This window comes from Bufo gargarizans, chromosome 6 (assembly GCF_014858855.1).
Source record: "Bufo gargarizans isolate SCDJY-AF-19 chromosome 6, ASM1485885v1, whole genome shotgun sequence".
NCBI classification, from domain to species: domain Eukaryota; kingdom Metazoa; phylum Chordata; class Amphibia; order Anura; family Bufonidae; genus Bufo; species Bufo gargarizans.
In genome coordinates, this window is record NC_058085.1 from 341608615 (window position 1) to 341631286 (window position 22672).

At 43.7% G+C, this 22672-nt stretch overlaps 1 protein-coding gene across 1 annotated transcript in view; it reads right to left on the bottom strand.

Moving 5' to 3' along the window:
- The window catches only part of DOCK1 (dedicator of cytokinesis 1), a 388933-nt gene that overhangs the window by 234116 nt on the left and 132145 nt on the right, over positions 1-22672 (bottom strand). The window contains exons 24-26 of the mRNA XM_044296110.1: positions 18196-18266; positions 14278-14384; positions 5028-5155 (exon numbers count right to left, since the gene is read on the bottom strand). Of these exons, the coding sequence (XP_044152045.1) occupies positions 5028-5155; positions 14278-14384; positions 18196-18266 (306 nt within the window). The remainder of the gene's footprint in view (positions 1-5027; positions 5156-14277; positions 14385-18195; positions 18267-22672) is intronic.

Consider the following 22672-nt stretch of genomic DNA (forward strand, 5'->3'; position numbering starts at 1 on the left):
TAGGTGCTATGGGGGCGTCATTAGCACCTAGAGGCTCCGTCTACCTTTAGAAACTGCCGCCCCCAGCGCGTCCCTCCAGCCCGCCCATCTCCTCCTGAATGCGATCCTCGTATGTATTCTGCGCATGCGCAGTAAATGTCTGACAGCTTCCCTGCTCAGACATCTCCACTGCGCCTGTCCTCGGAGCACTATGGCGTCATCGCGCAGGCGCAGTGGAGATGTCTGAGCAAGGAAGCGATCAGACATTCACTGCGCATGCGCAGAATACATACGAGGATCGCATTCAGGAGGAGATGGGCGGGCTGGAGGGACGCGCTCGGCGGCGGCCGTTTCTAAAGGTAGACGGAGCCTCTAGGTGCTAATGACGCCCCCATAGCACCTAGAGGCTCATTAGCATATTAATAAAAGTAGTTTTTTTAGCCAAACCACCGCCCCAAAAGCAATTATATTAGGATGGTTGGCCAGAGCAGACACTAGCGGATCGCTAGTGTCTGACAGCCAAATATGTGACACCTAAGTGGTAGAAACCCTTTAAAGGATAACCGTCGTATTTTTATTTTTTGGAGTATTGGGTTGTGGTGATTAATATCTCCTTGGTGGCCCTAATTAAACTTTTCACTGTGAATTCAATTACCCCTTAATTCCACAGTTTTGTTCCCTGTACTGCCTATTTTTATCTGTGCTTAAAATCAGGTTACTAGGCAGGGTCCGTCTATGTGTTGAAGGACGGAGGACACAGCGTGCAAGGTCAGATTACAGACAGCCAGGGACTGTGTGTAAATGATTAGAGCCAGGTCCTCCCCAGCAGCTGATAACAGTGCCTGGGCTGTGTGCACTTCTCCCTGTCCCTGCGCTTGGCAGACGCTCCCTCACTCAGCAGAGCTGGAGAAGCAGAGCTGAAGCAGCGCAGACCAAGGAAGGGAGATCTGCCGTCTGCTCAGTGTATAAATGAAAGCAACATGTGGTAAGAGGACCCCTTTGTGCTGCAGGAGATTAACCCTTTAGGGGGGGGGGCTCTGGTTACTGACACTTTTGGGGGGCTATTGTTACTGGCTAGTGAGGGCAGGCGGGATTAGTCTCAGGGTGAGGGCAGTGGCGGCCATCTTAACTGAATAGTGAAATTGCAGTTTTATGCAGACTGGTTGCTAAGGGCTGAATCTTATTAAATATGGGGTAAGTCAGTCTAATAGTAACCGATTATCGAATATCATGTTATTACTAACTACATATATGAAAATTGAAATTAGGGTCTAAGTGTGACAGTTATCCTTTAATAACTGAATTGGTTATTTAAAAAAATAGGGTTTTGGAAAATTTCTGGAAAAACTAAAATTTGCATCTTAAAGTTCAAAGCCATCTGATGTCCCCAAAAAATTAAATGACATTTACAAAATGTTGCAAACATTAAGTAGACATGGGGAATGCTGATTGATAACTATATTATTGGGTATTACTATCTGTCTTAAAGGGAACCTGTCACCTTCCAAAACCATCCCAAGCCGCCAGCAGTACCTGCGTGTAGCCAGCAGTGCGTTTCTGATGATGCCTTTCTTCCTGAAGGTCGATGCGGCTAAAGTACTGAAAACGTTGTTTTATCCCCTGGCCGGCGCGCTTCTCCACACATGCTTGAAGTGAAGGGGGCAGCGGCTCAAGTCACGGTAACCACGTCCCCTTCCCTGTCCCTTCGCTGTGACTGACAGCTGGCAATTCGGCTGGCTTTGCCGAACTCTCTGCATAAGCGCCGTCAGTCACAGCGAAGGGGGCGTGGTTACCGTGACTTGAGCCGCTGCCTCCTTGGCTTCAAGCATGTGTGGAGAAGCGCACCGGGCAGGGGATAAAAGCATCATCAGAAACACACTGCTGGCGGCTTGGGATGGTTTTGGGAGGTGACAGGTTCCCTTTAAATGTAGAAAGTTTCAAATTTCAAAAATAGGGAATTTTTTTAGAATTTTCCTTAAATTTTTATGTTTTTTCTAAGTAAAGGAAAAAATATTGACTCAAATTTATCACTTAAAAGTACAATGTGTCACAAGAAAACAATCTCAGAATTTGTTAGATAAGTAAAAGCATTCCATAGTTATTACCACATAAATGGACACAGGTCAGATTTGGAAAAATAGGCCTGGACAGGAAGGTGAAAACAGGCCTAGGGTAGAAGAGGGTAATATGGCATAAAATGCAGTGGGAAGCAGGAAATTCAAATTCCAAATGGGGTGGAAATGCAATTCTGCCACAGCTTTACGGGTTTTGTTTTTACAGCGTTCACTATGTGGTAAAACTGACTTGTGCCCTTCATTCTCCGAGTCAGTACGATTATGGCGATACCACATATGTAAAGTTTTTCTTGCGTTTTAATACTGAAAATAAAAACTTGAAAAAATTTTTTTTTTATTTTTAGCATATATTCTGACCTCATAACTTTTTATAGTGTTTATATATGGCTAGATGTGTGAGGGCTCATTTTTTGTAGGACGATCTGTAGTTTTTGATAACACTACTTTGGGGTGTGTATGACTTTTTGAACACTTTTTTATTAAATTTTTTGTGAGTTTTTCCGTTACACCATTCCCCATATGGGATGTGATGCCAATGATGTTGATTTTTTTATTTATTTTTTATTGTTGAAATATTTTGATTTTGGGGAAAGGGGGTTGATTTGAATTTGTATATATTTATTAAAACTTTTTTTTTTTTTTACTTTTTATTAGGTCCCCAAGCAGGCCACAACATGCAATCATCAGATTGCAATCTGTATAGGGTAATGGAATCTTCTCCATTAGCCTATACAGAAATAGGTATATTATAGTTCAGTGCGGCCACCTGCTGGCCGGAATTGTAAAATAAAAGTAATGAGTCTGGAAGCCTAATACAGGATCAGGCTCATTACTCTGCATGAACGCCTTCCCTGATCTCCGCCAGGGGGAGGAGTTTCAGCCCGTAAAGTGCGCACTTGCAGGTTTCCAGCTTCTCAGATGCAGTGGTCACATTACACCACAGCATCCGAGAATTAAATGTCTGCGATCGACACTACTGCTGGTTGCGGATATTAGCCGCGGGTGTCTGCTGTATGAAACAGTAGGCACCAGCTGGCTATGGCGCTCGCTCCGCTTCGGAGCGCACACCATCTTTAAAGACCCGACATCTGCTGTACATATACGGTGGATGTTGTGAAGGGGTTAAAGGCAGTCTGGCAGCTAAATTGTTGACAGTACTAGTTAGTGGCTGCATAGGGCAGTACAAACACAGCTTTTGTGGACGCTTTATCTTCAGTAGTGTGAATAGGATTCTATTCTGCTTCCTTTAAAGGGCTTCTGTCATCCCACTAAACAGATTTTTTATTTTTTTTTGAATACTTATAATCCCTATCCTGCGATCTTATGTTATTAATAATTTTCGTTCAGTACACAAAAAAAAAAAAAAAAAAACAGTTTAGTGGGGTGACAGAAGCCCTTTAAATGCTCTTGATGTGGGAATTCATTGTGTCTTGTGCTCTGCTGTCTGAATTGAATTGCTGCACAGGCCCTCCCCTCTGAGATGTAGTGATCCCCAGGTTGGATGGCACAGTTGGCACTCAGGGTCTGTGACGCAGCTCAATCAATACAAAGAGCACTAGTAACTTTAAACAGCAAAATTTGTCAGAATTAAGGGTGGCTGCACACGCTGCAGAGTTATGTGCAGAAAACCTGCAAGAAATCCGAACTAAAACTGCACAAAACAACGCATATAAATCTGCACTATTTATCGCATTCTTTTGTACTTTTTTTAATGTGATTGTCTGTGCGGATTTGATGTGGATTTTCTGCAAATCTCACCCTTTCACTGAAAAGGGCGAGATCCGCACAAGAAAAAAAAAAAACAGTGGACAGCCGCAAATTTCAAAATCCACACAGCAGGTCAATTTCCGCACCTAAGGAAAAAGAAAGCAAAGTGTACATGAGATTAGTCTAAATCCAGGGATGCTCAACATGGGGCCCTCCAACTGTTGCAAAACTACAACTCCCAGCATGCCCTAATAGCTGTAGGCTGTCCAGGCATACTGAGAGTTGCACTTTTGCAACAGCTGGAGGCCGCAGGTTGGGCATCCCTGGTCTAATCTCATACACTGCGCAGATATTGTATTATGCACATAATCCGCATCGTGAGCAGGCACCAGAGTTCACAGTTGTATATTCTGACACTACTCCAGATGAGAAAATCTCCACCCGGCATGTTTGTCCTGCTCTACTCAGGCCCTATCTAGAGCTGTCAACAGTTTAGCAAGGTCAAAAGTGTTGACAAATCCATAGTGAATCTGTTACATGTGCACTTGGCAGCTGAAGGCATCTGTGTTGGTCCCATGTACACATGTGCCCGCATTGCTGAAAAAAATGATGTTTTAATATATGCAAATGAGCTTCTAGGAGCAACGGGGGCGTTACCATTACACCTAGAAGCTCTGCTCTCTCTGCAACTGCCACGCCCTCTGCACTTTAAATAGGCCCAAGCACTGTAAGGGTCCATTCACACATCCGGCACCCCCATAGCAATGCCCATTCTTGTCCGCAATTGCGGACAAGAATAGGACATGCTCTATTTTCTTGCGGAGCTGCGGACAGAAGATCGGGGGCGCGCTCCGGAAATGCGGAGAGCACACAGTGTGCTCTCCACATCTCTTCCGGCCCCATAGAGAATGAATAGGTCCGCACCCATTCCACACAATTGCGGACAACACTTGCGGACGTGTGAATGGAGCCTAAATGTCATCACACCTGGCCCCGTCAATCAAAGTGCAGCAGTTGCAGAGAGAGCAGAGCCTCTAGGTGTAACGGCAACACCCCTGTTGCTCCTAGAGGCTTGCTTACTTATTTTAAAACTTAATTTCTCTCACCAATGCCGGCATATATGAACATGGGACCAACACAGATGCCTTCAGCTGCAAAGTGCACATGTAACAGGTCAGCCAGTGTCATAGGTACAGAACTGCTGACAGATGCCCTTTAACACAAGTTACAGGTTTGCAGAAGTGAGTGATCTTTTGCAGTACTAACCACGTCTTTCCTGTAAAGAACCTCCAGGATGTTGCTGAGCAGTTGACAACAAGCCTCCAGTTCCTCCTGTCTCTCCAGGTGATACTTCAGCTGATCAGTCATCATTGGCAGTAAGATTTCTCTGCACTCTGAAAATAAAGCAGATTGTTAAGCCAAGCAGAAAAGGATCTTCAGTGATGAAGTACATATAAAAGAGACATCTCTCATAGTCAAGTCACAGCCGACACGTCCTCAACAGGAACAGGATGAAATTATTATCTTCATTACAGTCCTTCACTTCTACAGCCTACATATTCTACACAATCTTCGGCTCATAGCAAAGATTCTTTATTTTTTTTGTCTGGTTTACAAACCCATTTTTAGATACTTTGTGTAGATGGGACCCTTAATCTTAGATTCTCGCCTGCTCAGGGGCACTAAGCACATCCATACATTACATGGACTGTGTAATGCTGCATTTCACCTGTGGGGGTGCTGCAGGGAAATTGAACACTTGGTAAATTCATATTCTGACAGAGATTATCACTGATCGCCGGAGGTTCCGGCAGCAGGATACTGTGTAATCAGCTTCTTGGCTGTGGGACCTCTTAAAGGGAACCTGTCACCGGGATTTTGTGTATAGAGCTGAGGACATGGGTTGCTACATGGCCGCTAGCACATCCGCAATACCCAGTCCCCATAGCTCTGTGTGCTTTTATTGTGTAAAAAAAACTATTTAATACATATGCAAATTAACCTGGGAGGAGTCCTGTATGTGAGATGAGTCAGGGACAGGACTCATCTCAGGTTAATTTGCATATGTATCAAATCGTTTTTTTGACACAATAAAAGCACACAGAGCTATGGGGACTGGGTATTGCGGATGTGCTAGCGGCCATCAGCTCTATGCCCTCAGCTCTATGCACAAAATCCCGGTGACAGGTTCCCTTTAAAGAAGAGGGGGAAAAAAAAAAAGATGATCCAAACCCTGTCATAGATCAGAACATGAAAAAGCAAAAATACTTCAGTGGCCGTCAGATATTATCCCGATGTGTTTTTTTGTAACTGGAAAATACAAGTTTTTCAGCACTAACATGATAAAATCCATCATAATTTATTCAATCTTGAAACATAGAAAATTTTTCAATTTCTCCAACGTATTTTTAGTCCACTAGATACTAAGTCCATTTTAAATTTTTCTGTATGTTTCAAGATCAAAGCAGCACTGCCACAACATTTTTATTCTCTGACCTAGGTACGGGATGTAAAGAGTAGGGAATGGTAATCTTCTTACCAGTGATTGCAGTTGTGAGTTATCCCCTCCCTTCTGATCCTCAGCTGTGTCATGTGACCAACACTGTGACTTTTCAATTAGCACAGTATCTTATGTGTGGATAGGAAGCTAGTTTCTATATGTATTCCTATGAGAGTCTCAATGTCAGTCTTAGGCTTATTGCACACGAACGTGTGCGCTCCGTGGCCGTATCACGGACCGCATTTGCGGATCCGCAATACACGGGCACGGTTCCGTGTGCATTCCGCATCACGGATGCGGACCCATTCACCTCAATAGGTATGCAAATTCGGAGATGCGGAATGGTGTGGAACCGAAGCACGGAACGGAACCACTACGGAGTGCTTCTGTGGGGTTTCGTCCCGTACTTCCGTTCCGCAAAAAGATAGAACGTGTCCTATCTTTTTGCGGAAGGGCCGGATGGCGGGCCCATTAAAGTGAATCGGTCCGCTATCCGCTGCCCTATGGTGGGCGTTAGTGCACTGCGGCCCACAGCATGGCCACGGGGCGCACGCGTTTGTGTGCAGGAAGCCTCATGGGAATGAATAGAGGGGTAACTGACTTCCTGTCCTGTGTCAGTTGGGAGATCAGTGCTGGTCACATGACACAGCTGAGGATCAGAAGGGAGTTCTGGTCAGTTGTAAGAAAATTACCTTCACTACAGTTTATGCCTGCGGCCCTTCAGCTGTTGCAAAACTACAACTCCGAGCATGCCCGAACAGCCTTCGGGTATCAGCCTACAGTGGAGCATTGTGGAAGTTGTAGTTTTACAACAGCTGGAGGGCCGCAGTTTGAGGATGCCTGGTTTACATCATGATGGTGCACCAACACAGTGGATAGATGTGAGCTGAATCAATTTGTATCATCTGTGTTTTTGTAATTACTTGCATTTCCCATGTAATAGCAATTCTGGAGCATCTATTCTTACAAATCTATAATGTGCCATCCCTTTAATATTTTTGCTAGAAGTTATAAATGAAAGCTATTTACATTGAAGGTTAAGATGGGTATCACCAGTTGAGGGTGTGCTTCTGAACAGTCTGGCACTATCCAATTGGCGTTGTCAGTGACAGAAAGCGCAGGGAGACACCCCCAACCGGTAACACCCATCAGGACCTTCATTACAAACTGCTAGTAATTCATTCAATATGTCTAGAAGGAATGGCACAGCATAGAGCCATAAGAATAGATGCTCCAGAATTGTGATTACATGGGGGAGGCAAGCGGTTACTAAACCAGACATGTCAGGAGAGGTGACTCTGTAAAGGGGTTTTCTGATTTAGAAATCAATTTTATTAACCCTATTAGGGATTTCTATTAAGGATTCTAGGCCAGATGGCAGAGTGGCAACAAATCTCTCTCGCTCTGGAGAACCTATCCAGTCCTACATTACACAGGGGACAGTCAGTAGACAGCCATGCTCAGGTCTCTCAAGGACATTCACAGTTTTGTCCCCAAGCCACTCCTGCGTGGTCATGCCTTTGTACAGTCGTGGCCAAAAGTTTTGGAAATTGGAAAAGTTGCTGTTTAAGTTTTTATAATAGCAATTTTCATATACTCCAGAATGTTACGAAGAGTGATCAGATGAATTGCATAGTCCTTCTTTGCCATGAAAATTAACTTAATCCCCCAAAAACTTTCCACTGCATTTCATTGCTGTCATTAAAGGACCTGCTGAGATCATTTCAGTAATCGTCTTGTTAACTCAGGTGAGAATGTTGACGAGCACAAGGCTGGAGATCATTATGTCAGGCTGATTGGGTTAAAATGGCAGACTTGACCTGTTAAAATGCTTAAAATCATTGTTCTTCCATTATTAACCATGGTGACCTGCAAAGAAACGCGTGCAGCCATCATTGCGTTGCATAAAAATGGCTTCACAGGCAAGGCTATTGTGGCTACTAAGATTGCACCTCAATCAACAATTTATAGGATCATCAAGAACTTCAAGGAAAGAGGTTCAATTCTTGTTAAGAAGGCTTCAGGGCGTTCACGAAAGTCCAGCAAGCGCCAGAATCGTCTCCTAAAGAGGATTCAGCTGCGGGATCGGAGTGCCACCAGTGCAGAGCTTGCTCAGGAATGGCAGCAGGTAGGTGTGAGCGCATCTGCACGCACAGTGAGGCGAAGACTTTTGGAAGATGGCCTGGTGTCAAGAAGGGCAGCAAAGAAGCCACTTCTCTCCAAAAACAACATCAGGGACAAATTGATCTTCTGCAGAAAATATGGTGAATGGACTGCTGAGGACTGGGGCAAAGTCATATTCTCCGATGAAGCCTCTTTCCGATTGTTTGGGTCATCAGGAAAAAGGCTTGTCCGGAGAAGAAAAGGTGAGCGCTACCATCAGTCCTGTGTCATGCCAACAGTAAAGCATCCTGAGACCATTCATGTGTGGAGTTGCTTCTCATCCAAGGGAGTGGGCTCACTCACAATTTTGCCCCAAAACACAGCCATGAATAAAGAATGGTACCAAAACACCCTCCAACAGCAACTTCTTCCAACAATACAACAACAGTTTGGTGAAGAACAATGCATTTTCCAGCACGATGGAGCACCGTGCCATAAGGCAAAAGTGATAACTAAGTGGCTCGGAGACCAAAACATTGACATTTTGGGTCCATGGCCTGGAAACTCCCCAGATCTTAATCCCATTGAGAACTTGTGGTCAATCTAATTCAAAGAGGCGGGTGGACAAACAAAAACCCACTAATTCTGACAAACTCCAAGAAGTGATTATGAAAGAATGGGTTGCTATCAGTCAGGAATTGGCCCAGAAGTTGATTGAGAGCATGCCCAGTCGAATTGCAGAGGTCCTGAAAAAGAAGGGCCAACACTGCAAATACTGACTCTTTGCATAAATGTCATGTAATTGTCGATAAAAGCCTTTGAAATGTATGAAGTGCGTGTAATTATATTTCACTACATCACAGAAACAACTGAAACAAAGATCTAAAAGCAGTTTAGCAGCAAACTTTGTGAAAACTAATATTTGTGTCATTCTCAAAACTTTTGGCCACGACTGTACTTTGGTCATTGTCTTTTTGGAAGGTGAACCTTTGGATGAGGTTTTCATTAAGAACATCTCTGTTCTTTGCTCCATTCAGCTTTCCCTTAACCCTGTACAGTCTCTCTGTCCCAGCCGCTGAAAAACACCCCAAAGCATGATGCTGCCTCCACCATGCTTTACCGTAGGGATGGTACTGGACAGGTGATGAGCAGTGCCTGGTTTCCTCCGAACATGACGCTTAGAAATGAGTCAGAGTACTTTAGGTGCTTTTTTGAAAACTCTATGCAGGTTTCATGTGCATTTTACTGAGGAGAGACTTCTATCCGGCCGCTCTGCCATAAAGACCAGATTGGTGGAATGCTGCAGTGATAGTTGACCTTCTGGAAGTTTCTCCCATCTGCACACAGAATCATTGGAGCTCTGCCAACCTGACCATTGGGTTTTAGGTCACCTCTCTTACCAAGGCCCTTCAACAAATATTACTTAGTTTGGTGGGGCAACTAGCTCGCTCAAAAAGGAGTCCTAGTTGTTCCAAACTTCTTCCATTTAAGAATTATGGAGGCCACTATGTTCTTAGGAACTTTCAGGGCAGCAGAAATTTTTTGTCCACTTCTGCGGATCTGTGCCTTAACACAACCCTGTTCTTTACTTCTCATGGCTACGTTTTTGCATTGTCACCTGTGGAAACTTATATAGACGGAGCTGTGTCTTCCAAAATCATGTCCAATCAACTGAATTTACCACAGGTGGACTCCAATTAAGGGCCCTTGCACACGACTGTATGCCCTCCGAGACATACAGTCCGTGAGCGGGCCATATGTCCCGGAGAGGCATACATCGTGTGCACAGGAGCGCACAGCATCATAGGTTACTATGATGCTGCGCACATCGGGCTGTCCGCGGGACTATTGTCCCGTACTCATATGATCTTATGAGTGCGGGACAATAGCCCCACGGACAGCCCGATGTGCGCAGCATCATAGTAACCTATGATGCTGTGCACTCGATGTATGCCGCTCCGGGATATATGGCCGCTCACGGACCGTATGTATCGGAGGGCATACGGTCGTGTGCATGAGCCCTAAGGTGTGGAAACATTTTAAAGACAATCAAGAGAAGTTTAAAAGGTCATAGTAAGGCTACATGCACACGATCGTTGTGTGTTTGGCGGTCCGCAAATTGTGGATACGCAAAACACGGATGGCGTCCGTGTGCGTTCCGCAATTTGCGTAACGGCGTGGACAGCCATTAATATAACTGCCTATTCTTGTCCGCAAAATGGACAAGAATAAGACAGGTTATATTTTTTTGTGGACTACGGAACGGAGCAACAGATGCGGACAGCACGCGGCTCGGTTGCGGACCAAAACAACGGTCGTGACCATGAGGCCTAGAGGGTCTGAATAGTTATGTCTGTCCAAAAATTTTCGTTTTCGTCTTTAATATATTTGCTAACATTCCTAAAATTCTGTTTTCTCTCTCTCATTCCGGGATATTGAGCGCAGAATGATGGTGAAAATAATACAAAATGTGAAAAAAGTGAAAGAGCCTGAAGACTTTCCGAACGCACTGTGAAATGTAATGAAGGCAGAGCTGCTACTTATGAAGGCTCAAGGCTAATAAGATGCTAGTTTAAACCACAAATAACGGTGTATCCGTTACTGCGAACATCACATCAATATGGGAAGCGAGCAATATTAATCTCTATAACAAGATGCTCATGTAAGTGAGAAACCGGCATGTGATGAACTCCTATGTAATAGCGTAGACAACACGCGGAGAATACCAATGACTGATTCCTCTCCGCTTCTGTTCACAGTCCCTGTATAATTACCAAGGCAGTGGCTTTATTAATGCATTTGATCAATATCCCTGCTCATCCAGGAAGGCCATGCCCCAGGCTGAGGGCCAGGACTGATGCTTTGCAGTAGTGGTGTCCTAGGGTGAAATCCAACCATGTCCATAGAGATTATATGTTCTTCCCAGGTTTTCTCCTCAATCCTACACCATTAAAGGGATATTCCTTAATACTGATCGCGGTTAGGACACAAGCTCATTATTTTATTTTGTTTGCTCGTATACATCGTGGAGGCTCTGACATTATATCACAGTGTGCAGGAGTAGAGGAAACCTTGACACGTAGCTGCAAAGTCCCCCTATGCAGGAGCCCAAACCAGAGCAGCAGATTTCTAGGAGATTAAATGGTCATATGGTGCAGGATCACATATAGTGATCCAGTGGGGGCAGGCTGCTTGCACACTCACTGACCACCCCTGCCAACAGAACACAGCTTCTATAAGCAGGAGTCATCATCGCCTCCATCCATTAATCAAACAGATAAATAGATAAAAGATTATTGGATGATCTATACCAGTTGTGCCTCCCTATAAATCATCGGCACCTCCACTAACAGCACTGGTAAATGGTGCGTCTGGCAACATCCAAATACATAGGCCTAGCGTGCAGAGATCTAAGAAAGATGCTCCAAATTGTTATTTTATAGGGAATACTAGTTTTTACTAAAAAAGACATGTCAGAAGAAACAGCAGATCTTCATTAAAAAGCATCTGTCAGCAGTTTTGTGCCTATGACACTGGCTGACCTGTTACATGTGCGCTTGGCAGCTGAAGGCATCTGTGTTGGTCCCATGTTCATATGTGTCCGCATTACTGAGAAAAAGTTTTAGTATATGCAAATGAGCTTCTAGAAGCAACGGGGGCGTTACCATTACACCTAGAGGCTCTGCTCTCTCTGCAACTGCTGCGCCCTCTGCACTTTGAAAAGTCATCACTGCCTGGCTCTGTCAATCGCAGTGCAGAGGGTGCGGCAGTTGCAGAGAGAGCAGAGCCTCTATGTGCAACAGCAATGCCCCCGTTGCTCCTAAAGGCTCATTTGCATATATTAAAACATCATTTTTCTCAGCCATGTGGACACATATGAACATGGGACCAACACAGATGTCTTCAGCTGCCAAGTGCACATGTAACAGGTCAGCCACTGTCCTAGGTACAAAACTGCTGACAGATGCCCTTTAAACCTTTGAGGATCATATGATTTTCCATTTTAGTGTTTTCCCCCTACCTTCCTGAAAGGTAATTATTATTTTTTTTTTGCAGGACGATCTTTAGTATTTATTGATACCCTTTTGGAGTGTGTATGACTTTATCACCACATTTTTTTCAATTTATTTTTAGGGAGGGGAAGCAAAAAAACGGCAAATCAGCCATTAAATATTTTTTTTTGTTACACCATTCATCGTATAGGATAAATAGGTTTAAATTTTAAAAGTGTTTTGGGATATGGTAATCAATTATATATTTTTGCTTACTTATTTTGAATATAGGGAAAGAGGGATGATCTGAATTGTAATATTTTGTAAATAAAAAATATAACTTTTTTTTTATTTTTATCCACATAGGAGGATTGAACATGTGTCATCATCTGATCGTTTCTCCCACAGACTGCAATGAATTACCATTGCAGTTTATGGGAGATTTAATATGGAATTCAGAAGGCTCGAGGCTGCCACAGCAAACGAACAGCTCCCTGTATTCCCAGGGTTTCGCTGCTGAGATGTCGTGGTTGCATACTGACCATGGCATCTGAGGGGTTAAATGTCCATGATTGGCTTTATCAGAGTAGGCGCTGTTTTTAAAGACCGGACTTCCACCGTACAGGTAGGGTTTTTAAACATGTCGCCCACACAGGAGCTGAGCAGGTGCCATAGCAGACGTGGTCTTGCTGTTTTACACAGCAGATTTCTGTTGGCAGCGTCTGATTGGAGACAACTCCGAGCACAGTCATTTAATCTTTCAGTTGTTGTTGTTGTTAACTGCAACCATGACATCTTAGAGGTCATATACTAGGAGCGCACTCATTCCAGTGACCGACCTGAGCTCCCCCGCGACTGCAGGAATTGTTCAGTTGCTTTGGCTGACATGAGCCTTGTGAAAGCTCCCAAGTCCTACCATACTAAAGAAATTGGGTTTGAAGAGTCGTCGGAAAATGCCTAAACTATTAAAATATTAAAGTATTTATACTGATTGGTTAATGCTATAACAAAATTGCCATTTTTGGGTTGCTTCCTACATCCCCACACACACAAAAAATAAAAATGGAATAAATACACATACCGCAAAACAGCAACACTTACACCATGCAAAACTGCTGACAACACTAGGTAGAGGGCCAGGGAGAGCAGATATAGGGTGAATATGGACTTTTATTCTGCCAGGTTTTAGGTCTGCAAGTGCCTGGAGGCAGCTTCACTGTGACATCCACCTTACTGCTGCTCTGCGTGACAGCTGTAGTGGTCTCCTGGTTGGGTCCTGTAGTTTTTATTCAGTGCAGAGGAAAGGGCTGTAAAGCAGCTCTATGCAGACTGCAGAGGGCACTTCAAAGTGAAGCCTTGCCTCCAGGACACTTGCTGGAGTAGTCTCTGGAAGATTAAAAGATCATATTCACACTACTCCTGATAAGAAAACCTCCACATAAAGTATGTTTATATTTCACTCCCCAGCACCTACCTAGTGCTGTCATCTGTTTTACATGGTCAAAACTGCTGACAGACCCCCTTTAAGATAGCATGGAACTAATGTGAATGGTGACAATATGTGTACAGCGCTGCATACTTGAAGCTGACTACGTGTAGAAGTAAAGCCGATGTATGTGATGTCATCTGTATCACTGTACATGAGACATACTTTCCAAGCGGCGAAGCCATCAGTGCAATTACAGAAAAAAGCAGAAATAAAGCCTGTACACTTAACACACACATAAAAATGTGTTACTTATAATGGGAGATTATATAAATGTTTGTGAATCAGTATGAATTGACCTTGATGCCACGAATCACAGCGACGCCACAGATAAAAAAAAAAGGACTATTAAAACAGTGAATACTGCGGCTTTCTTTGAGGTAAATGAATGTTATCACGTATAATGGGCATCGGTGCAGGCAGTTCCCTTCTTACCGAGCTGACTGAAAAGGTCGCTGTGTACTATCTCAATAAGGCAGTAGAGCTTCTGTCGCACGAGGCGATCTCTTGGAACATTCACAATGAAGTCAGTAAACAGTTTGCTGAGGAAACAAAATACAAGAACACTGGAATTAAATTCAGAACTAATAAGTCATAAAAATGAGTGTTTATCCTGGGAATATATTTTTACCTATAAAAACATGAAAGTTGAAATGTACCTTTTTTTTTTTTTTTCAACCTTTGAAAGAATACATTCTATTCTTTAGCTACTGTATATTAGATCCTAAAAACTAGACATACAGTAAGCATGCATGGATGATACAGTCTCACAGGCCGTCACCAGGCTTTTTGGCAGATTTCTGCCTGTAACGAGCGCCAATCTCAAGATAGGTGATAAATATCAGATGGCTGGGATCATCAGAAATCCCAATCGTAGTGTGCATTGTCTACACGGGGGAAGGATGGGGGGGGGGCTTGGTAGCAATCAGACCCCAACAACCCAATATATATTGCCTATAACAGGGATCAGCAATCTCAGGCGCTCAAGCTGTGGTGAAACTACAATTCCCAGCATGCACACTAGCTCGACTGTTCTTGAAGCTCCTACAGAAGTGAATGGAGAATGCTGGGAGTTGTAATTTCATAACAATTTGGATTGCCAGAGGTTGCTGACCCCTGGCCTGCACTATGGATAGGTGCTTAATAATTTTTGCAGGATAACCCCTTTAATGCCCATGGTTTTATTATGGAGTTCAATGTAAATGTATGACCTATCAGCAGGATGGGTCATCAATATCAGATTGGCGGGGTCCGACTCCTGGCACCCCAACCAAACAGCTGTTTGAGGAGGACGCTCCAGTGAGTGTCCCAGCTTCCTTGTAGCTTACCAACTACAGCGCCATCCATTGGATAGTGGCTGTGCCCCATGGGACAGAGTTGTGCCTAGGCCACGTGACCCATAAAGGTGATGTCACTGGCTTAGGAACGGGGCTAAGCACTCAAGCAGTGATGCACCCTCTTCAAACAGCTGATCAGCAGGGGGTTCCAGGAGTCAGCCAATCTGATATTGATAGGCCATAAATAACAGACAACCCCTTTAAAACAGTTGTCGCATTTGGGCCTTTTATGGCATATCATTATGAGATCCCACCTCTGGGGCCCACTCCTATTTCAAGAACAGTACCCCAAAGTGAAGGGAGAGTAAATTGTGGATGCATAGACACCCTTAATTCAATACTACGGAAGCCCAAAGAATAGCTATTTGCAGAGGAGGGGTGGCTGCGCTTGCGAGGCTTGCTCTCTATTCACTTCTATTCGAGTTCAGAACACTCACTCAGCTATTTTCAGAAGTCCCATAGGAATGAATAGAGAGGACGCCCCGCACATGCACTACCTTAATTTCGGAGGCATCGTTCCAGAGATAGAAGCAGGTCCCAGAGATCCTCACCTAGGGCATATCCTAACGATATCCCATTCATATCCCCAGAAGAGTCAACTTATTTAAAAGGTGCAATTTTAATTTTGTCAAGCCTCTTTAGATGAATAAGGTATAAGGTAGTGCAGGTTATTCCCTTTCCGGCCGACTTCATACAGCATCATGAGCTTCCGGTTTGGGTCCGCCATTACATCAGGTGGACTGCAGTCTGACTCCAGGAGTTCTACAGCATCTGCTGCGTGGACTGCGGGTCTTTCTATGCGTGTCTATGACAGTCTACACGTCAATCTCACAGGTGGGAATGCATAGAAACACCGACTTCCGACCCTGCAGGTCAAGGGCGGTGTGTAACAGAGCCCAGTAGGAGAATGGCCTGTTCTACCATTTAAGATGCACTGAATGATGGAAAACTGAGCCCTGACCATAATAATATGTTGGAGCGCTAAAAGACAAATAAAAACCACAAAATGATGTGCAATGGAGGACATTCAGCGTTAAACAGTGCACATGAAATAAAGCCTCTCTGCGCTTATTGATATCCAATTTTACCTTGGCCCGGCTGGCGATTTGTCTCCAACGCTCCAATTATTAAACATAACTGTATAGTCAAGTGTCACTGTAAATCTACCAGATAATGAAGTCACAATCTTTTACCGCTCTGCAAGTACAAGTGATTCACTGATCTGCCCATACCATGGATATTATCTGGAAAGATTCCCCCATGACGTCAGTGAATAGAGAAACTGCCTCCTGAAGAAATCTATTAATATATCGTCATTGTGAGGAATTGTTCACCACTGGAGGTATAATAAAAAGGATTAACTAAAGTGAAGGGGAACAGCGGCCGCTAAATAACAAAGTTGAACATGAAGTTTTTCTTGTTCAAGAAGCGGAGCAGGAACTGCCCCAAATCACTGATCGAACTGCAATTTGCACCGAAGCCACTACTACTAAGGGGAACTCCACACGGACCGATACAGCTCCTACTGAAACACATACTCCGCTCCCACATTTTGGAAGAACCAACTGACCATCTTAAAGGGAACCTGTCACATCTACTATGCGCTCATCGAGGCCACTTCATTTATGGCAGTCAGTACTTTTATACAGTACGAACCATGCAGCGTGCGCCTGTCACACCGGTAACAGGTTTTAGAAGATTAGTGATCTGACAGCCTCTTTTGGTTTTGGTTTCACTGTGTGTGTTGCTTGTATGTCTACACCTCCTGTTCAGGTGTGGATCATGTGACCTTTACCTTCCCCTATTTCTTCAGACTTTACCCATCACTCCTTGCTCTGGATAGCTTCATTTGCTTTTTGGAAGAGCTGGAGTGTGGTTCTAGTTGAAGGCCTGTTCATCCATCAGCTTCAGAAGTTAAGTGTTCCGCTTGTTGTATTTTGTATTCCCCCCCACCTTTGTTGTTTACTAGGCCTCATCGAGACGCTGGTTCCTTCACCAGGGAAGGAGCGGGTTGTCTCTGCCCTGTCATTACCATTAGGGCATCCGAGGGCCACCAGGGTTTTCTAGGTTCCTGTGTATGGGCACCTCTCGATGCTCGATGCCCATACAGATAGGAGTTAGGGCCAGGAGCAGGGTTTTATAGGTGGTGACCCTTTTTCTTCCCTAGCGGTGAGGCCTAGTGTTTTTTCCCTTCCTTCTTGTTGGTGTTCTCCCCTACTACATCCGTGACAGCGCCAGTGAGAGGAGTCCAATGAGGTCCCCCACCTCCTGACTGGCAGGATTCTTTCTTGTTACACCACCTGTGATGGTCAGGAGGCTGCGAGGTTCGGGAGTTCAGTATCCTAAAAGTACTGACTGCCATGAGAGAAGCGACAGACCGCTGAAATCACTATACAATGCTGCCCTCAGTAGGTTACAATAGTAGACATGAAAGTTTCCCTTTAAGTACCTTTTACCAGTGTAGATATAGCAGTAGTGATTGGGAATGAAGACATTCAATTTCATTGATTGCCCAGCAATCGTCATTACTATATGGAGACAAACAATTTATACTACGATTATTCCTTCCCATACAGATCCAGCCGAAGGAGTGATTAGCCATCTGAAGTGTCTAGGCAGCTTTAGGGTGTCCAGTCCACATTACTGCCAGCTACACAGTCACTCTCCATTAAAATGCCATGAGGGTCTGCCCTTTCCGCTACAGCTCTGCCCCTGTAACTGTCAAAGCTACTAAAACTTCTGATATGGATGGTGGCAGTTGAAGGACGGAACTGAGCATGTGTGACCACCTCAGTAGGTGGACATACACATTACTAAAATAAAAGGGAGATGCAAAAAGCGCCAACAATTTATTCATTTACTACTATTGATCTAGGAAGCCACAAAAGGTGCATCTTAGCAAAGCATCTGTTTATACAGACCTGCAAGTTATAGAAATCCAGTGAGTAAATTATAAGGTGAATTCTGTCAGATTCACATAGTGGGGGTGATGGTGGAGGTCAGGGTTGCTACTTACCTCAACTCCTTTGGATCAAATACAAGTTTTACATCATTCACAATGGTTGGTAAGTATTTCAGTGCAGCCCCCTGAAAAAAAAAATCTCATTACCATATTAAGAAGACGTTTTTTAAATGGTCACTGTACTTTCTGACAACTTTGCATAAATCAATTTTAGAGGTGAAAATAATAAATTTTGTAATATATAAAGTCTTATCAAAGAAAAATGACTCGTTTTAGAGCCATCAGCTGTTTTTCCCCTTTTCTAAACTAACTTTCTCTCTGAAATCCATCTTGCAGTCCTAGACAGGCTGCCTGCTCACTGAAGGTTGAAATCATTCAATCAAGATAATCGTCCAACAGAAGAGACTGGACAGAAAAAGCACCACTAAACATGTTTAGCAGTTAATAGTAAGGCTAAGTTCACACAGTTTTTTTCAAGGAGGTTTTGAGGCAGCTTCTCCTGCGGGTTTTTCAGCCAAAGCCAGAAGTGAATTTGAAAGGAATCGAAAATATGAAGAAAGGACGTACACTTCTTCCTTACTGCTGGATCCACTTCTGGCTTTGGCTGAAAAACCCGCAGGAAAATCTTCCTAAAACCCTCATCCAAAAAACTCTGTGTGATCCTACCCTAGGCGTTATTATCTCATCCAAGTGTTTTGTTCACGTCTACACTGATCAGCATTCTTTATAATTTTTACATGGTGCTTCTAAGTTAATGAGAGAAAGCTAGGAAGCACAATCTGCTGTCTTGGGCAGACATCATCACTATAGCTAGTCTCCATCCATCAGCACAGAGACAACTGAGAACTAGAGCTACAGGCACAAAAACTGCCGAAGACACAAGTCATGTAATGGTCAGATTTGGTGCAATCACTCCTGTATACACAAGGAAGTCGGTCTGAAAAAGTTATCTGAAAGTTTAGGTACAGTATAAAAGGGGTTGTCTCACTTCAACAACTGGCATTTATCATGTAGACAAAGTTAATTAAAAAAAAACACTTACTAATGTATTGATTGTCCATATTGCTTCCTTTGCTGGCTTGATTTATTTTCCCATCACATTATACACTGCTCGTTTCCAGGGGTTAAGACCACCTTGAAATCCAGCAGCGGTAGACGTGCTTGCACAGTATAGGAAAAAGCGCAGGCCTCTCTGGTGGCCAGAAGTACGCATAGGTGCTTTTCCCTATAGTGTGCCAGCACGACCACCACTGCTGGATTGCAGGGTGGTCGTAAGACCTAGATATGGGTAGTGTATAATGTGATGGAAAAATGAAACAAGCCAGCAAAGTAAGCAATATGTACAATCACAAAACTGAAGCAACTTTTTCTCTCTGAACAGGAATCTGAAAACTGCACAGAGGATTAAAGAACCAGTGGAAAGGTGTGTAATAATAAAATAAAAAATTCTCATGATAGCTGCAAGTCTCCCCCTCGGGGGTACCTTATATCATAGATGAAAAAGGTAACCTTTTTGATGGGGAGAGAAAAATTTCATGCTGTGCAGATACGGTATGTGCCTGCTAAATCCTCCCGGGGAGTCATTTGGACTGGCGCTTGACATAGACATAATTATCCTTACAAACTTTATTTCAATTGCCTTGCAAAATAATATAGGATAAAGACTTTGACAGTGGAGGGGTACTGGAACCTATTACTTATTTATACACGTCTCAGGTTTTTTGCTGGAAGTGTAAAGGACACAAATTTAATACAAAACCGCAAAAGAGGGTAATCAGCTTTAACTGAACAGAATGAATGAGAAACACAGGAATACAAAATGGTCAAAGTGGACTGTAATTTTATTGATGCCAGCAGAACAACAAATCCGTACTGAGGACATGAACTGTATGTAACGACTGCGTGCGGGAAATGAGACAGTAAAGAGGTCAGAATGTGACATCGATTAGCGACAGGTTGTATACAAGGTTCTTGACAATGGGAAGCAGAGGCGGAAGAGCGGCGGGTGAAATGATGGTGACTGGAATAAAGGTACTTTAACACTAGCGTTTTTGTTTTCCGGTACTGAGTTCAATACGGGAAAAAAACTGATCAGTTTTATCCTAATGCATTCTGAATGGAGAGTGATCCGTTCAGGATGCATCAGTTCAGTCCCTCTTACGTTTTTTGGGCAGAGAAAATACCGCAGCATGCTGTATTTTTCTCTCCGGCCAAAAATCCTGAACACTTGCCGGAATGCCGGATTCGGCATTAAAATTTCCGCATTGACTGATGCGTTCTTACGGTCCACGCATGAGCAGACCTTTAAATCTGTGAAAAAAAAAAATATACCGGATCCGTTTTTCCAGATGACAACCGGAAAGACAGACCAGGTATTGCAATGCATCCGTTTGCGTCTGAATTGCCGGATCCGCCAGGCAGTTCCGGCGACTGAACTGCTTGCCGGAATCCTCTTCCGCAAGCGTGAAAGTACCCTAACGAGAAATAATAGCCCAACGCAAATGTCTAATGTGTCATAAACATGGCAGACGTGTGTCACTGGCCAATGTCTAAATAGGATATGAGACTAGTATATCGATGTTGGAATTACTGCTGATAATGAGTGATCAGTACAGAGAAAGAGCTGCAAGGGCCCCTGCTGAAGCTGTGAACGCTGATAGACTGTCCGGCCGAAGAACAGACTACTGGAGTACACCGTATCCCGCATAGCCGGATACCGTCAGATCCCCAGTGACTAATTGGATTTGACAGTTTTCTGCTATAAATGCTGGCTTTCAGCCCGACAAATATCTGTGTGTGCAGTGTTATTTGCCCGACCAAGAACCAACAATTAATCCAGAAAGCCACCAGATCCCATTATAGCCAATGGGGATCCGGCAGTTCCTCTGTCGGAACACACCACCACAGTTCACAAGTGCACGTGACCCTACCCTCAGGGGACTGTCTACAAGATCCTACCCCCCAAAAAAATTTATTGACCCTGTCAGCTATACCATATCTCTCATAATAGAAAAGGACAGATAAAAGAAGGGGGGGGGGGAAGAGTCCGATTCCCAACATCCCCGTCAACGAGATGAGTGAAAAGACGGCAGCGAGAAGGTGAAGAGAACACAGCGTTCATATGCGCTGCAGTCATTTCAAAAGACTGTCACCGATCTGAGGATAGGTCGTCAATATCGGAAACCGGACAACCACTGTAAAGGGCATCTGTCAGCAGATTTGTACCTACGACACTGGCTGACCTGTTAAATGGGCGCTTGGCATCTGGTGTTGGTCCCATGTTCATATGTGTCCGCATTGCTGAGAAAAATGATGTTTTAATATATGCAAATGAGCCGCTAGGAGCAAAGGGGGCGTTGCCCTTACAGCTAGCATCTCCACTTCCTCTGCACTTTGATTGGCAGGACCAGGTGTGATCACGTTTATACTGCCTGGCCCTGTCAATCAAAGTGGAGAGAGCAGAGCCTCTAGGTGTAACAGTAACGCCCCCTTTGCTCCTAGAGGCTCATTTGCATATAATAAAGCTTCATTTTTCTCAGCAATGCGGGCACATATGAACATGGGACCAACACAGATGCCTTCAGCTGCCAAGCGCACATGTAACAGGTCAGCCAGTGTCATAGGTACAAAACTGCTGACAGATGCCTTTAATCCTGTATCATTCTGATATGTTCTACTCTTCGCATTAATCAGAAGCGTGAGCTGAAGAGTCAAGTATTTTAATTACATCTTCTAATCAATACATGACTAATCAGTATTCGTTAGCGTAACAGGAGATACACAAAATGTCAGCATAGGAAATGAGACGTTCAGGCACAAACTATACTATGAATTTAGCTACATTTTATGTTTACTGTGAATGTGGTGTTCATAACCAGATTACGGATCAATATACTTTATAAATGGGAACAGCTCCACTAAGCCATCAAGGTAACGTAAATGGCCGAGGAGGTGACCCTTGCTTACAGTCTTTTTATTTTGTGCAGGTCTTGAATAATTGACCTGTTCCCATGGAAATACCACTCAAATTAGTTTACTAAAAAGGACTGATGGAAAAAATGGTAACAAATTAGCCGATCCTTACCTTTCTTCCATGAACAAAATGTTCAGGATACAGTGGGTCCAATTAAACTTAAAAAAAAATAAATAAAAAAAAAGTGGTATATGCGCGACTAACGACAAGAAAATATCCACTATGAGGAAGACTCAATTGCTTAAAGGCCATGTACACCTCAGCAAAAAAAAATAAAAAAAAAGAATATTTTTATTATCCCAATGCATCTAAAATGAAGCAACTTTGCACTTAGTCATAATTCAAATGTGTCGTCGCTGTACATCGTACTCCATAAAGGCCAGCAGAGGACCACCGGAGCATTTGCGCTCGATTGGCGGGCGATTGTTGAGGTATGTTAGATTTTTTTCTGGACAACCCCTTTAACCCTAGGCTACATGCACACGAACGTTGTTTGTTTCAGTGTCTGCTCCTTTTTTTTTTTTTTGCAAATAGGATGCGGACCCATTCATTTCAATG